At 44.2% G+C, this 18,039-nt stretch overlaps 1 protein-coding gene across 2 annotated transcripts in view; it reads left to right on the plus strand.

The window, feature by feature from the left end:
- The window catches only part of SMYD1 (SET and MYND domain containing 1), a 111,545-nt gene extending 98,435 nt beyond the window's left edge, over positions 1–13,110 (plus strand). For both annotated transcript variants that reach the window (XM_078678684.1, XM_078678683.1), the window contains 3 exons: positions 890–1,053; positions 10,013–10,181; positions 12,673–13,110. In XM_078678684.1, coding sequence (XP_078534810.1) covers positions 890–1,053; positions 10,013–10,181; positions 12,673–12,831 — 492 coding nt within the window. In that variant the 3' untranslated portion in view covers positions 12,832–13,110. The remainder of the gene's footprint in view (positions 1–889; positions 1,054–10,012; positions 10,182–12,672) is intronic.
- The last annotated feature ends 4,929 nt before the right edge of the window (positions 13,111–18,039 follow it).

Consider the following 18,039-nt stretch of genomic DNA (forward strand, 5'->3'; position numbering starts at 1 on the left):
TAAACTCGCGTAAATGTGAGATCTATTGCATTGCAAATGCTTGTTTTTTTTACTTTCACTATTCTTTCTGTTGTAAGTGGTGCATTCATGACAGGATGTCAGGAGCTTTGTTGGACTGAGAAGCAATAGCTTCAGTATGATGAGTCTTGCCCACGTTCATGTCCTCTCCCTCCCTGGTTGAAACACTGACTTCAGCGGAGTTCAGAACAATTTTGTTCCCTTCAACTCCCTGAGTCACTGTTCATATTCTGATGTTATTGCTTCTGGGTCGGCTCTCTAAATCTTCCCCATTGCAGTGGAGGCTAACATTTTGTTCTTTCAAGAAATGTTGTACTTCAGGGTGGTTATTGTTGGATTTCATCAGAGAATACATCCATTGCCTCAGACAGTCAAATCTTTGTTTCAGTTCTTGAAGTTCATGTTTGAGTGCCCCAGTTAAGGTGGAGAAGTCTTCTCTCAAAGCTTTCCGTGAAGTTCCTTATTACCGGGGCACCATTTTTTAGGCTTTTTGGGAGGAAGGTAGAGCATCTAGGGAATCAATTTTTTGGAAATCCCTTGAGTATCTGCTTTCTCCAAGGCCAATTTAGAGAGCAGTTCTTTGACCACTGGTCCCTTCTCCCCTTGCTAGGAATCCATAACTGAAAATGCGTGGTGCTGTCTCCTACTATCAACAGTAGAAAAAAATTCTTATTGTTGCCATCGTGGGTTGGATGTTGTTACAATAGCGATCTTCTCAAAAGGCAACTAATCATTATCTACCTAGCTGTCCATAACACATGGGAAATATTGCTTCAGTGTCTGTGTATGATGACATACTATGAAACAGAGACAGACTCAAACTTATTTTGTTATTGTCTCGTGTTTTATTTGTTTCATTTTGGAAACACAGGTGGTGAAGCTTTGTCGTGAATGCCTTAAGAAACAGGAACCTGTGCTGGCTGAGACCAACATTTACTTGCTAAGGATTTTGAGCATTGCATCCGAAGTGATGGCCTACCTGCAGAACTTTGAAACAGCCGCCGAGTATGCAAAGCGAATGGTTGAAGGTTACATGTAAGTCCAAACTCTTTTATTTGCACAGTCTTGCACTTTTCATTTATGTCATTTTTTTAAATGCACCAGAAAGGGGGAAAGATTGTCAGTTTAAGAACTCACTTATGTTCCATGCTAAATCAAGAGGTAATAACCTGATGCGTAAATAGTGTTATGTTATCATATGCAGATTTGTAGAGCACACTATCACCCAGGAGGGTATCCTGGCACTGATAAGCTGTGACTAGAAGGTTTGTGAAAGCAGTTGTGATTGTCGAGGCATGCTGGGCCAGTGTTATGTAGTGCCTTGAAAGTGTGGGTGATGAGTTTGAATTGTACTAGTTTGTGAATGGGGAGCCAGTGGAGCTCCTTCAGGTATGATGTGATCTGCAGTGGCGATTCCTCCATGGGGGCGTTTGGGCGCCGCCCCCCCTGCTTTCTCGCCGTGCGAGAAGGCAGAAACAAATGGTAGTTATTTAAAACTACCATTTGTTTCTGCCTTCTCGCACGGCGAGAAAGCAGAACTTCCTTCCTGGTTTAGAGTTACTCGAGCCTCAGGGCAGGGGGGAGTGGCTTGAGGGAGTGGCTTGCCCACTGTTGTTAATACTGACTGTTTGGACAGCCTGAGAGGCTGTCCAAACAGACAGTATTAGCAACAGTGGGCAAGCCGCTCCCCCCTGCCACCTCCCACTCTCCGTTCTCTGCAGCATACAGACTGAGGGAAATGACGCTGTTGGGGCAGCTGGCCGAACCAATCAGCGCTGGCTGCGGTGGAGGGGAGGGAGGCTGCCTGCAGCCTTCCTGTTGACGAGAGCCCAGACCACGTCAGACGCATTCAAAATCCAGGACAGCGGGAGTCGGAAGTCTGCAGTCTCGGGAGTCAGCGCGGGAAGCCAAGGTACGTTTTATATAATATTTTATTATGAATATGTATTATTATCGCATATCGCATGTAAATTATACTTAAGTATTTAAATGTTGCCTGTCTCTGCCGGCTTCGGAGTGAGGGGGGATTTCGTTAAGGAGGCGGGTTTCAGAGGGGTGAAGAAGAAGCTCTCTAGTCTGGGGGTTGAGGTGGTTTGTGTTGCGCCACGTGCTGGGACTCCTTTACCCTGTCGCCCGGGATGCTCAGCTCATGCATGCCTCCTTGTGCGCCGGCTCGGGTACGTTGGCAGTGGCGTGCAGGTGCTCGGTGCTTCTATGGATGCTCTGTGCTCTTCTTGCGGCTGCGCTTGGCAACCCGTGCCTGACTGTGATGGGGCAGGTGGGACTGCGATGTCGCCGTGCCACCTGCCCTTGCTCTGGGAAGAGATGGTCCTGCGCAGTGAGAGTGCTCACTCCTGATTCTTGGTTTCCCGTTCCGACTTCCTTCCCATGTGGTGAGTGCCGTGCATGTGCATACATAATAATTAAAAATTAAAACAATATAACATCGAATAAACTCTGAAGACTGTACATTGTTGGCACGTTCCTTGGGTTGCCTTAAATAAGGGCCTCTGTGACTGTGTGTAAATGAGTTGTAACATTTAACCCAATTCAGCCGAAAATACAGTCATGCTTTGCATTCTGTATAAAAGTTCAGAGTAAATAAAGTGCGAGTTTCTCTCATCCGTTTGTGGCAGTAGTTTGTATGTTTGTTTCCATCTCTCATAGTCATAGCGCCAGTAAGCAGGCACAAACGCGTGTCTCGTTAATTCACGTTCCCCTGCACACCGAACAAGTAGGGACATCAGAGAAGTGACTGACCTCTGACTAGACACAAACTTGTCAGCACCAGCACCTTCGTCACACGCCTGATCCACACAGTTTAGCTCAGTCATGCTGGTGCCAATTGTATATTTGGGAGTGAGAGGATAAGGAGGGGCTGACGATCGACGGAGTGTTAAAAACAGTATCTGTGATAGGTTAAACATTAATTAAAATAAGTTTAAATGGCGTCACTGGAGTCAATTGAGAGGGCTGCTACGGTTTGCACGGCGAGCACGTTATGTAGACAGATCCGTGTGAGTGCACCTCCGACCCGGCAAGAACTCCCTCAGTTCGGAGTGACACTGGACCAACAGGGCAATTGGAGCCACTGGGGGTTGAGTCGTGTTATTTATTGATAAATTCACTCGGAATACGTTGTACAGTCAGGGTCGGACTAGCACAGCAAATACATCTGGGCATTAAAATGAAAGTGGCCCTCATTAGTGTGTTTCAGCTGAAAAAAAAATTATCCCACATTTTCAGACCTGGGCAGTTTTCACCGCGTAAATTTAACCTGTATATGTATTTGCAAGGTATGGAATATACAATGCATTGGTGCCCGCTGCAGGCAAAATTTGCTGTAATACCTGTTTTGAGTTTTGATTCTATTTGAAGCTACTCATAAGCTAAGCCTCTAACACTGCATGATGGTTTCACGAAATGAACATTTTCTAAAATATGTGATCACTTTATGAACATGCTGAGTTCACTTTCACATAGCGCACTGCATTAGTTTTGATGTGGGGTTGGTTTCTATTCGTTGTATGGTACTGTGTGATGTTCCTGTATGTTTTCTCCACCGCCAATTTTACCCCTCACCAATTTCAAATGTCACCAGCCGCCACTGGTGATCTGAGTGTAAGAATAAGATTCCCCAGATTTAACTATTTGTGCAAATATAGTGGGAAAGGTTTGCAATAGTAATAGAGAGTCTGTGCAGTGATATGGAATTACCATGTCTGTTTGCGTGTTATTGCATTACTCTGACTCAAGGGAATAGTCAGAAATTTAAAATATCCCCCGCTTGAACTATACTTCTACTCACATTGGACATTGGGCACATGAAGGAAGCGTACCCTTAGGAGAACTGTCTCACCCTTTAATCCTCTATCAATCTATATATATACAACCATCCTATCACACAAGCACCCACCAATATGGCCACATATCCATCTATCAATACTTTAACCCATCCATCCTTTCACATGTATCCATCTTTCCATTCTTCGTTCTTCCACACATTCACTGTATAATCTATTGATCATTCCACTCTTTCATACATCCTCTCACCCTTCCACCTATCCATCTTTTTACCCTTCCATCCTAGCATTCACCTTTTTAGGGCTCGGACTCCTCCCCCTGGGGGAGGAGTTAGAGAACTAATGTTAAAGGAGAAAAAAAAGAAGAAGAGGGCCTTGGAGAGAGAAATTCCAGACATTCCTTAGCGTTTTCTGGCATCTGGTCAGTGATTCGTCTTCCCTGTGCTGTGTATGTAGTAGCCTTGAAGTGATAGGCTGTAAGTAATGTACGCGTGCCCGATGTGGCATTTTGTGTGCGAGAGCGAGCATGGCAGAGTGATTAATCTTAATTACGAGCTGTCAGAGTGCCCGTGTAATGCAAGCCAGATGATGCGAACGCGTTCACAGCGGTGAGCGCGTTCAATGTTAAATGACGAGAGGCAGCAGGCGAGGCTCACAGAAGATGACTCATACATGCTCGTCCACACTGTAGTTCTTGTTTTAAGTTGCTACGGGGTGTCTTTTTTCTGCCTCTGCGTGACAGTCTGTAAGAATAAGCGATGGTGTGCTGACTGTTTAGCATTGCGTGGTGTACTTTTTGCAGCGTTTATTTATTTATGCATTTGTATATAGCGCGGACTTTACCCATCCACCCCGACCTTCTAGCCTTCTCATTAATCCCCTGCTCCAATTCCTGCGTCTTTCTGGCCTCCTCTCCGCGTATCCACAGATTGCACCTTGCATCTCCGCAGTCTTTTTGCGTTGTTACTATCTTTGGCAGCACTGACAGGGGCACAGTGTCATGCAAGCAGCAGTGGCCTCCTGACCAGAGCCCTGACACATTTCTTATTTGCAAATTAAGCACTGGTGACGTGTATATATTATCTCCGTATGTGGACGATCCGAGTGGATTCCGTATGCCACATGTGATCAGGGCTACAGAGAAACCCATTCCGATGCCCTGAACCCGGGTACCCGTAGGATGAAGGTTGAAGACAGCCCCAAAGAGCCACGTGCAATGCATGGCTGCCAGGGCTGAGATTCTCTGTCAGGGGAGACCTTTCTGGTGAGGACGCGGACCGCGCCACCCTAGGGGTCCATGCCAGCCGACGCCCTGTCCCCAGGCTTGCATTCGCGCTGCATTGTGGGAGTTGTAGTCTTCGTCCGTCCAATGCAAGTGTCAGTGAGAGGACCCCCGGGCCTGGACGGCCGATGCTGTGCCCTGGGGCGCTGCTGCTGGCACCACCTTCCCTTTCCTTGAGGAGGAGGGGAGGTCCTGGCTCTCGCTTTCCCAGGGACAGGCCGGCTCTGGGGGGGTCGCAGCTGTCCAGCCATTGTCCACCCCGGGTATTTTTAACCCTGCCGCCTGCGCTGCGGTCAATGGGCCCTGTGTTGGGCAGAGGGGGGTGTGTTGCCCACATGTGTCGCTCTGCCCCCGCCCTGCCGGCTGGGGGCCCCCAGGGAGCATGTGTGCAGAGTTCAGCAGTTTAAAGGGGCATTGCTGCGGGGGCGGCCTGCTAGTCTGGGGCTGGAGTGGGACAGACAGACAGACAGACAGGGGGTCTGTGGAAGAGAGGGGCCTGCGGCTGGGTGTGCGACCACCACCGGCGAGGAACCCAGACAAGGTGAGAGGGGTCCGCGCTGCAGCATGAACCTCGCGCCTCGATGCCTTTCACATAGCGCCAACATGCCCTCTTTAGGCCCCTACAGCAGTGAGCACTATGCACTCACTTATTGCACCTCTCTTTCCCGATGTGCGCTATGTTGTAGCGCTACGACGCCTCGTCGGCGGTAATAACCGCTATATAAATACAATTACAATACAATCTCCCTCTTTCCGTATGGGCGCTATGAGTGATCTTGGGCGATCTTACTCTTTCCTGATGTGCGCTATGAGTGATCTTTCTCACCTCCACCCCCTGCCATTTCTGATAATCACCCTGTGGATGCCTCAACGCGTCAGCAAGGCCGGCCTGACCAGAACAGCATGTTTGGAAATCATGTATCTGATTGCATTTTTAAAAGGGGTAACAGAACTTAAATGCAATGATTATTAAACACTGACAATTTAATAGAATAATTGTAACAAAATCTGCGGGGCCCTAAATGATTTTTTTATTTACACTTTTGGGGGGCGCCTCATTCAAAAGTTTGAGGCCACTGCCCTAGACGTGCAGCACTTCCATGAGGTGAGGTGAGGCTGCAGCTCTACAGCCACACCTCTAGGTGGCACCAAAGATCAAGAAGAGGTCCTGAAACATCCTTTATTCTTTAGTGAAAATGGAGAGCTCAAACAGCGATATTATATTTTGCCTGTAGGTCCGGACATCCGTGCAGGCTTCTCTTTCTACCCCTAGACAGTGTGCGCCGGGTGTGTCTCTCTACCCCTGGACAGTGTGCGCTGGGTGTGTCTCTCTACCCCTGGACAGTGTGCGCTGGGTATGTCACTCTACCCCTGGACAGTGTATGTTGGGTGTGTCACTCTACCCCTGGACAGTGTGCGCTGGGTGTGTGACATAACAAAGCACAACATACCAGTACCACATAACACAGAACAGCATACTACCAGTGGCTGTGGGTGTCCAGGGGTGCAGCAGGTGCAGTGACACCGGGGCCTCGAGGGTCTCCCTTAACCCAGACAGTGCTGTATTTTACTACGAGTGGCGGTGGAAGTCCAGGGGTGCAGCAGGTGCAGTGACACCGGGGCCTCAAGGGTCTCACTTAATTTAGACAGTGCTGTATTTTACTACCAGTGGCTGTGAGGGTGCAGCAGGTGCAGTGACACCGGGGCCTCGAGGGTCTCCCTTAACCCCGACAGTGCTGTATTTTACTACCAGTGGCTGTGGGTGTCCAGGGGTGTCCAGGGGTGCAGCAGGTGCAGTGACACCGGGGCCTCGAGGGTCTCCCTTAACCCAGACAGTCCTGTATTTTACTACCAGTGGCTGTGAGGGTGCAGCAGGTGCAGTGACACCAGGGCCTCGAGGGTCTCCCTTAACCCAGACAGAGTAGTGAGTGCAGAGTAGTGAGTAGTGAGTAGAGTAGTGAGTAGTGAGTGTAGAGTAGTGAGTGCAGAGTAGTGAGTGCAGAGTAGTGAGTAGAGTAGTGAGTAGAGTAGTGAGTGCAGAGTAGTGAGTAGTGAGTAGAGTAGTGAGTAGAGTAGTGAGTAGTGAGTGTAATAGTGAGTAGTGAGTAGAGTAGTGAGTAGTGAGTAGAGTAGTGAGTAGAGTAGAGTAGTGAGTAGTGAGTGCAGAGTAGTGAGTATTGAGTAGAGTAGAGTAGTGAGTAGGACATCACAGGCAGCAGCTGTGCAAGCTTCTTACACTCACAAGGAGACCACAGGCAGCTGAGTTGCAAGCTTCTCCCACTCACAAGAAGGACATCACAAACAGCAGCGGTGCAAGCTTCTCACACTCACTAGAAGGACATCACAAACAGCAGCGGTGCAAGCTTCTCACACTCACAAGAACGACATCACAGGCAGCAGCAGTGCAAGCTTCTTACACTCACAAGGAGACCACAGGCAGCAGCGGTGCAAGCTTCTCACACTCACAAGAAGGAAATCACAGGCAGCAGCTGTGCAAGCTTCTTACACTCACAAGGAGACCACAGGCAGCTGAGGTGCAAGCTTCTCCCACTCACAAGAAGGACATCACAAGCAGCAGCGGTGCAAGCTTCTCACACTCACAAGAACGACATCACAGCCAGCAGCAGTGCAAGCTTCTTACACTCACAAGGAGACGACAGGCAGCAGAGGTGCAAGCTTCTCACACTCGCAAGAACGACATCACAAGCAGCAGTGGTGCAAGCTGCCCTTACACACTCACAGCAGGTCCGGTGCCAAGGCAGCAGCAGCAACAGAGCAAGAGTCCCTTACAAAGAACAGGCACAGCACAGAGATGCACAATGCAATCTTCTCATACTCCCAGGCAGCAGCGGTGCAAGCTTCTCACACTCACACGAAGGACATTACAGGCAGCAGCTGTGCAAGCTTCTTACACTCACAAGGATACCACAGGCAGCTGAGGCGCAAGCCTTTCCCACTCACAAGAAGGACATCACAAGCAGCAGCGGTGCAAACTTCTCACACTCACAAGAACGACATCACAGGCAGCAGCAGTGCAAGCTTCTTACACTCACAAGAAGGACATCACAGGCAGCAGCAGTGCAAGCTTCTTACACTCACAAGGAGACCACAGGCAGCAGAGGTGCAAGCTTCTCACACTCACAAGAAGGACATCACAGGCAGTAACGGTGCAATATTCTCACACTCACAAGGAGATAACTGGCAGTACACACCACATGAACACACTCCATAACACATAGCAACAATACATTGCCATTTACAATGCCATTAGCTCAAACTCAAATAAATCCGAGCCCGATTGCATTTCTAATGCTTGTTCCTTTTACCTTCACATCCTTTTATCCTTCCTTTCTTCCTCCATTTTTACTTCCTTCTATTTGCCCATCTTTTGTCTTTCATCGTGAATTTTTCTTTTTTACCTTTCTCTCATGCTTACAGTTGTTTTTGTTCCTCTGTGTTTCCCCCATATTTTTATGATGTCACCCTTTTTCTTTCTATCTTTGTTTTGCTGGGCATGTCTACCCCTATCCTTTGTCATTTATTGCCTAACAGTATAATCCATGAGCACTTTGTGGACAGATCTGCAGACAGAGACGACCCATAAACAACTAATGTTTAGTAAGACCTAGTTCACTAACCTATGACACTCTGTGGCTGCTCCTGCCTAAGCTGCTTATGTGGGAGGTTCCCTACCCCCTGCTCTGAATCTGCATGGATAAAAATGAAGAGTTATAGCTGTTAAAGGGTGTTTGTAAGGATGTAAGGATCAGAATGGGCCATTTGTTCATGCCTTTTATAAACTGTGAGCCTTGAGTAACAAATCAATCATTCTGTCAAACAAGGATTTCTAAAGCACAGAATACTGCTTGACATAAATATCATGTAACCTCTACACATATTTTGCCTTATTGGAGATAATAAAAGAAACTCAACATTGTTAGCCAATATTTTTGTAAGATATATTTAGGACACAATATTTATGTCACATCATATTTCTGTACAGGATATTTTTACATCCAACCTCCCAGTGTCTCTGTAATGCTAGTCCTTCCCCTTTTCTTCACTTTTGTACCAGGCCAGTGTTCATAGTGTGTTTATTCCACGTCTCCAGAAATTCCTTGATTTCTACCTGTTTCCCTCCCACTCCAACTCAGTCTTTTGTCTCTTGGATATCCCCTGGAGTCTCCCAATTTCCAGCACCTATTTGATCATCCCCACCTGAAGCATACTATTTTAATAACTTTGGACCCTGCTGCCATGATAGTTGATGGAGATTGTGAGAAGAGGTGTGGATGGAATGGGAGTGATATCACTCATCGAGCCGTATCCACACAGCGTAACATTAGATGTTTAGACTTCTTGCTTTCTCTGAATCGATATCCATTTATCAAGGCCATTACTGTGACCCGGCAGGTCTGTTTGTTTTTCTGCTGAGCAGGGATTCTTGTTTCACTTGCTTATTTGAGCTGAAGCTAGACCAGAACAGTTGATGTTCCCATACTAGACCAAAAACAGGAAAACCCTGTTCATATTAAGATTGTCCTAGAAACTGGCATATATATGAACTATGAGTCAGTGTTCATAACAATTGACAGAAAGACCGTGTCAAAGAAGGTGGGAAGGAACTCATGATTGATTCTTTCTCTGCGATTTCTAAGAATTGGGATGACACAGATTATTCGGAAATCCTGAGACGTATGTTCAAGAAGCTTAGTAAACCTAATAATCTTTATAGTATTGTTTTCATTAAATTCTTATTGCTTGTCTTTTCATGCAGTTTTGCTACCTGCTGTAGTCACTTACTAAAGAATAGAGTATGTTATGTTTATTGATACATTAAGACAGTATTGTTGAAAGTCCAGAAAAACAGTCCTGGAAATTAATCATTCAAATTTCTGTCTTTCTTTAGGAAAATCTATCATCCAAACAATGCCCAGTTAGGGATGGCACTGATGCGGGCAGGAGTGACTCACTGGCATGCTGGTGTCATTGATGTAGGACATGGAATGATATGTAAAGCATATGCGATTCTCCTGGTCACCCATGGACCCACGCACCCCATTACTAAAGATCTGGAGGTTGGTCAATATGGTTGTATTGTGGTTTCCTGAATGTATATAGCTAATAACTGGTGTAGTGTGTTTCCGATGTGTACAGTTGTGTGAGCGTCTGGGCAAGTGTGCTTAAGGGGTATGCCCTACTGACCGTGCATCCTCCAGTGAATCCAGCAAACCCTGCCTTCCAACAAGGCATAAAGGAATGATAAAAAAATTACTAGATTGTGCAATGCATGGGGAAAATCGACAAACAAGCATACAATAAATATTGCATGACATGAAAAAATTATATTACCTAATAGCAGATGATATTACGGAAAGTACAATCTTTGTCTTGCTACTTGTATGTTTATAGTCGCTGTGGAAGCTTTTTCTATATTTGACTTACCTCCAGAGGAAGAGGAATATGTTTGTGGTGACATTGGTCTTTTCATGACTTTATTACTTCACTGGATGTGCCTTGCCCATTCTTAAAATCCTATTTTAGAGTTGGAAAGGTTTCGTAACAGGAATTCTACATTTTGGCTAGACTTAAACGTTTATCTCCAGCCATGCATTCCTTGCACTGGGTTCAATTTCCACATTGCATAGATTTTGTAAAGAAAGTGCTATAGAGTAAAAAAATAAGTGCTATAAAAACACCAAATTATATTCCTTTGAGATCATCATGTGACTTTCTTTAAAAGATCCCTACTGAGGAAGGCTCGGGCTGCTGGAAGATCATGCGTTATCCCTTCCATGTGGAATTCTCTGCCTCTACAAATTCGAAACATGTAGATAAAGCTACACTTGGGAAAAAAGGAAAATGTTCCCTTTCCAAGACAAACTAGCAATTAGTACATTTTCAAAGTCTTGTATAGACAAGCTCACCACACTAAAAGACCTTGGGGCTCATTACGCTGACGTTCGGATTGCCGTGGATAGGGGACTGACCGAAAAGATGTCAGCGCCCAAATACAATGTGCCGGCTGTTGGGTGAAAAAAGTGCTTAATAACACTGTGGCTTGTGCTGCGGCCCTGGAAAACAGCTGCAGCACAAGCAGCAGTGTTAGTGAGCACTTTGTGCACATTTATGTACCATGTGGTGCCTGGCACATGGTGCATGAATGTCCATGGGGGTACTCCATGCGCCCCCAGGGCTACATTACGGTGGCCCATGGGGGACTGGAGCCCTGCTTGGAACCCCCAAAGTCAATTTCTGGCTACTTTTTAATGGTTGTGGAACTGACTGAGCATGCACCGCCTCTATTCAGTATCACGATTCGGAGGCGGCAGTCTGTCCCCAATAGTCACAGGTCCGACCGCCTGCCCTAAGGGCTGTCTGTTGGTAGGACCACCACCGATGGCTTGTTGGTGGCGGTCCAACTGGCATTGTAAAGATTTCCTTAGTTCATGTGAAACCACTTGGCATACAAGTACTTAAAATAAATAAAATAAAGCAACGTGAAATATATAATCCTATCCACTGTGTCATTATGGTTAGGTCTCTCTTACTGAAAAGCAGTTTTTTGTTTGCTAATAGCGTTGTGACCATGTGACGGCTCTGGATGAAACGTAACAGTAAAATTGTACATGTGGGCACATGTTGGCATGCCAAATGTCATACAGATTCATCTTGGGGAAAGATGAAAAAGGAGTCAAAAAGTTGGATTTTCCTATTTTAACTGCCATAGAATTGTTTGCTCTACACAGCATCAACATCACCAGGCATAGGTTATATCTAACGCCCACGTGGCCCTTTCCATAGACTTTAGCACTGGTCATCATTCAAAGCACAATCTATTGTAGATCTCACCAACATACTCAATCAATGCCCTCAAAGCCTCTTCTGATGAACATGGTGATTCACCCTCATCCTTCATCAATGCTCTTTCTGGAGATGCTCTCTCAACCCTTCTAACCATGGTCAAGGCCTCCCTTACTCGAAGCATATTCCCAGCCGCTCTCATGAAAGGTCAGACCTTATCTCACTGTGACCATTTTCTCCTAGAACAAATCCTCTAGGGTATATCTGTTTAATGTTAAATACAAAATGAATGTAGGCACATTCTGATGAAATCTTTTTCTTATAAGGTTTTTAGAGCAAATGTTCATTTTTGTTGACAAGAAGAAGTTACTGAAAGTCTTTTATCTGGAAATAATTAGCTCCAGTTGTTTTTAATGGCCTCTCTTCCACCTATGTTTCACTTTTCCTTCCTTTGTTTTTCCTTTTGTCCTTCTCTTCCTTTTTTTCACCTATTTGATTTTATCCCAGACTGACTTTTGTCATCAAGGTAGCAGTAACTTAATGTTCACCAAGTTTATTTTTTTCACAGTAGAGTGCATCTGTATTAATCATGGATTCTAATGAGAATTGTAATTTAGGTTTGCATACTAGCTGGTGTTTCCAAAAACTTGAGTAGGAGTTAGAAAAGACCAAAGGCTGTTACTGATTATAGTGATGTTTTCTTGTCATTCTTACACTGCATTCTGAGTCGCCTAACCCTTAAATCTGTTCCTCTGTTATTTTCAGGTAATTCGTCATCAGACTGAGATGGAGATGCGCATGTTCCATGAAAATGAGTATGTCTATTACAAAATGCGGGAAGCAGCACTTCAGAACCGGCCAATGCAGGTTTTGCCAGAGCCAGCCAAAGAACTACCAGCGGGCATCTTCAACAAGAAACAATAACCCCATCCAGGCTGCACTTGAATAACATCCTGCCAGTCCGCAGTAAACACCAGTCTCAGGTTTAATATTGGAAAATGACTTACCAAGCTTGGATTGAATAACTGCACAAATGAATGCAGTGTCCACTTGCAGGATGGCCATTGCATGGCTCAACGGACTTTCCCAAAGGAGATCAACAAAAGGCTATTTCTAAGCAGATCAATGTTTGCGTGTGGTGTACCTGTTTTGCCTGATAATTTGAATTATTAGACTAAAATAAAGCAAACCTCCAGTTTTTAATTTGTTTTACTTTTTCTATCCCACATTCCTTTTTATCATGTACCACAAAATTATGTTACTACCTCAAGGTCCACTACCTTCGTACATTGATGCCATTACTTCAATAGCAATTATGTTGTTAATATTAGTTTAACATGTGATTTACAGCTTCTTTGATCTATTTCTTGACTCTACATTTACAAAACCTTTTTAAATTAAAGTAAAATAATTTCATGGAAGTACATTGAATTATATTTTATAATGACCCTAATTCTTCCACTAATTGTAAACCTAGCCCTACAAAGGTTACATTAGAAATAGGAATTACTAACATTAAACTTTCTCTTCTGCTAAACATAGCACTAACCCATGATTAGTTTAAATTAATTTAAATTAAATTAAAATATTATCCTTAACCTAACCCTAACACTTGCCTTGATTTATTATCATTTTAATGTATTTAAATAAAAAAATAACATTAACTTAGTAGAAATGCTAACCCTAATCTTTACTCTGATTTGTAATTATTTTATACTGAATTAAAATATCTAATTGACCCGAAGCATAACCTAAATTATTATAAATTAGTTTAAATGAAATACCTAATATCAACTCTTCATTTAAATAAAAATATTAACCATTAAAATACTTTATTAAATTAAGTGCAAATGATGTTACTTACATAAATGCAGTGACATCCTCTTTAGTGGTAACCTTAATGCAGAAGAATCAGTGTAGTGACCTATTGATGTAGTATGGATTTCAATGTTGTTCCCTGGCATTTTTTTCAATAAATAAGAAAGGGATTTTTCTTAACTTTTTTATATCTGTAGAAAACAGAAGTACACTAGCAAAAACTGACAATTAATCCTAGTGCAAATTAGCTATTGGCAACAATGAAAATGTTTGCTACAAAGAGGTAAATGGAATGTTTTTCTTCTGTTAGGGATCTGCGTGAGATTACTGTGAGTGCTTTTGTTGATGAGTGTGGGTCATTGTTGGGTACACATAGTTCTATTTTGACATTTTAGGAAGTCCTGCTAATGACTTCATAGAAGTGTGTGAAATGCATAGAAACTTTAACAGGAAGTTTTAGGCCAGAGGATGAAGAGGATATTGAAGTAGTTGGCTATTCTCCAGGTTATTAGAGTACTTGCTTCTATATAGATGGGCTTGAAGTGGAAGGATTTTTTGAGAGTTATCTGTTGGTGTAATACATATTTTTTTCATTCTGCCAGTGTACTGTTGTTAGGTCCTCATTGAGTATGAAATCATGGGTTTGTAACAATTTGAATGGGATAATGAAATTACTCAGTAACAGGCAGGGTATTAAATTGATGGACGAGTTACTATCCTGTCCACCATATTACAAGTACATTTTATACTAATGCATTTTATATAAGGCAGACGGGATATCCATCAGGTTTCTGGTGAGTACCCATCCACCAAACTCTAAATCATGCCCCTTGACCGTTCACATCAATAATTCTTGCACCAATCGATTTCACAATTATCTTGTGCCTTTTGAAATTACATCTGAAGAAATACACAATTGTTATCAGAATGTAGATGAAACCTGGATCACATGGGATAGTTTAACATGTCCTGATGGGGTCAAATACTCGAATCCAGATTTATATAGCTAACTTTAAAGGAAAGTTATATTGTATCACAGTCCTGGAGGCTTAATTCTGCATCCTCTAATTTGCTAAAGTCTGCAAACACCAAAGAAGCTTAGATGTAGAAGAAGATTCGAAACACAACTGTGCAGCTAAACTACTGATACTCAAGAGCTTTGTCTATCACCAACCAGTCTAATGGGTAATAGTGACCCCAACATCCATAGTGCAACTCATTCTCACCCATACGAGCGATGATAGGTGTAACTATAAAACATCCACCATGCTGCTACATCTCAGAGTTAGGCCGAACAAAATCCCTGTATACAGTTTCAGAGACACTTCAAAGCTATGAGTCTGAATCTTCAAAGTACCCATGTAGGCCAGAAAACCAATCTTGATCAGTCTTAAATTCAGCCAAGAATAGGAATTTAGATACAATTGTCTGCAAGATGAAAGTCAATGGAATTCTAAACAGTTAAGTCATCAGTGTGTCACTGTTGTCTTGAATTTGAAAGTTACAAAGCTTAGAAAGGGAAAAGAATGAAGGATCTGTAGGTTAGGCAATGAAGATTGGGAAAAACTATACTGGAGGGAACTGCCGAGAACAGGAATTTGCTTCTGGTTCATTAATCGCAGCGTATATTTACCTGCACTCCACACAGTCTTCAGTGCCTCACAATGATTTGTGAATGTAATAGCTTTCAACTCTTGTTTAGTTCAACCTCTTAGCTTGCATTCCCCTCACCTTTATCATTTCCTACTTCTCAGCTTCCTTATCTTACCTGACCTAGTTTCTCTGTATTCACTGTACTCTTTGCTTATTTGCTGTTGTTGTTGTCCATACTGCTGCTGTGTTTTGACTGCTGAACTCCGAGCATTCCAGGGGATCCTTAAATTGATCTTGTGATTGTACCTTCTGCTTCTAAGTCCACTGAGAAAATGACGCCTTTGTTACAACTCAATATTGCTTACACACCGAACTCTCCATCTTTCTCTTATCAACTCAGATTTAGGGTCGGATCTGGAGTTTAGCAGACAGGGTATAGTCCATCAGGGTCATCACCCTGAAGACAAACATCCGCCACATTTAAAGATTACAGGAGGTCCAGGAGTGACCTCCGTACCTTGATAGAAACCACCATCATGGCAGTTCCTGTCAAGTACAAATAGTTTGGTGGATGGCCACCATCTGTTTTGATAGTCATTCACCAGACTTTCAAAGTATTTGTTTTTTCAAAAACATACTCCCAAAGTGGATCCTGGAGAAGCATCGGGTGCATGGATTTAGAATGACGTGATGCACTGACATCACGTCGCGTCAGCGTATAAAGTCATTCTCAGTGCAAGCACCTGGCAACAAGGAGTTATAAAAAAACGCTTCACTGGGCATTCTCTTTGTTTGAAAGACCTTGGAAATAGATAGGCGAATGGCGACGCTTTTCCAGGACAAAGGTAAGCACTAATGGCTAACTATGGGGCCCATTATGATCGCGGACGGACTTGAGTCCGTCCGCGACCATAGAGGAGGAGGGAACCTCCGCATGGCCTGCGGAGTTCCCTCCTCTCCAATTAGGATGTGACCGCCACCCCGGCGGTCACATCCTCTATTTTTACCATTGCGGCGGGTGCGGCTTCAAGCTGCACCTGCCGCAATGGTAAAAATGCATACAAATGCAGGGGGGTACCATAGGTACCCCCCATGTGCATGCCCCACCCCCCCTTCGCCGAGGGGGCCCGCAACGGGCCCCCGCAGTGAAGTTCCACATGCTTTTCCACGGCGGAAAACCCGCAGCGAAAAGCATTTTTTAAAGCCCATCCTAATATGGCTGGCGGTGTCTGAGGTTGTAAGCCAACCGCGGCGGAAAAGCTGCGGACGGAAACCAGGACCCACCACCCATCCTAATGTGGTGGTGGGTCTTTGGTGGGTCCGCTGCGGTTTTTCCGCATCCTCCGGGCCGGCGGTGGCTTCCGCCGGCCCGGAGGATGCGGAAAAACCGCAATCGTAATAGGCCCCTATGTCGGGATAATCTGCTGCACCCCATCAACTGCAGCTTGTTTTGTTTTGCACCATGATAACTTAGCGTGTTTTTTCAAGTTGTCTGGGCATTTAAGTAGTAGCACCGAGGGACTCTAAAGGGGCATGTTTAAATTTCAACATGGGTAGGAACATGCTCTCCCTCCATAAGAACAAGTTTTTCCCACCACCATAGTTTAGGCAGTGATTACACCAGTTGCATGCTGGGGCAACCAGTGTGCACACAAGCAGCATTTAAATCAATGATGTGTTGATCTTTACTGTGTCTGTCATCATATAGGCTTATATGTTTTTTGTCATGTATTTTGTTTCAGCAGGCCTGATAGGGCATAAAACGACTCCATTGTGGGAATTACTCTTTAAAAAAATATGTATTCCTTTACTCATTAAAGGGAATTTTGCAACACGTTTAACACTATCACCTGTATCGATTAGGACATAAACTTTTTGGTCCTTACGGATTTCTGCTGACCCTCAAAGTATTCCAGACAAGAAACATGTTGACCTTCACTACAATCTAGAGTTTATTATCTTCCCTGTTGGTTTTGTATGATTTTTAACCTTGATACAAGCAATTTCTGTAAATAAAATAGACAACAAATTGCTGTAGTCAATTTTAAACACACCACCCAATATACCACTGTCCCCGACACCTTAGAAAAGGGCAACGTCCCTACGTTTGGTAAACACCATACATTGAGATTAGAAGATCTTCAGCAACGAGCATCCTCGAGGGGCCCGCTGGGTATTGCACCACCCACCCAGCAATGAGAACAGCTACATGATGACGCATGCTGTCACTTTGGTGAGTGAGAGCCAGTACATCCTATGAAGGATGCCCTGTAGGACCACTTAAATCCCACCAACCTCAGTGAAGAGCTGGTGAAGCAACGGAAGAGCACCTACTTCATTGTTAATTGTTCGGTTTGGGAAGGATGTGTGCTAGACTACCAAATTCTTCCCCATCGCCTCTCTTTGTCGACGGGAGAGGGTACACTGTCATGTTTGTGATAGAGTATCCTGTCCGTCAAACTCTCAGTCTAACCCTTATATCCACAAAACACCTCAGAAAAAGTTAGTGCCTTAGGGCCATATGTATCAAGGAACCCTTTTGCGATTCTGTAATAGCGATTTTTAAGAAATCGCTATTTCAGAATCGCAAAATGGCATGTATCATGAAAAATGCAATTGTTTAGCGATTTCTTGATATTCCTTAATTGCGAATTCGCAATTAAGGAATACTTTCCCATTCATTTCAATGGGCCAGGAGGCCCATAGGAAGGAATGGGAATT

The sequence above is a fragment of the Lissotriton helveticus genome, chromosome 2_2 (genome assembly GCF_964261635.1).
Source record: "Lissotriton helveticus chromosome 2_2, aLisHel1.1, whole genome shotgun sequence".
In the NCBI taxonomy this organism is placed as follows: Eukaryota; Metazoa; Chordata; class Amphibia; order Caudata; family Salamandridae; genus Lissotriton; species Lissotriton helveticus.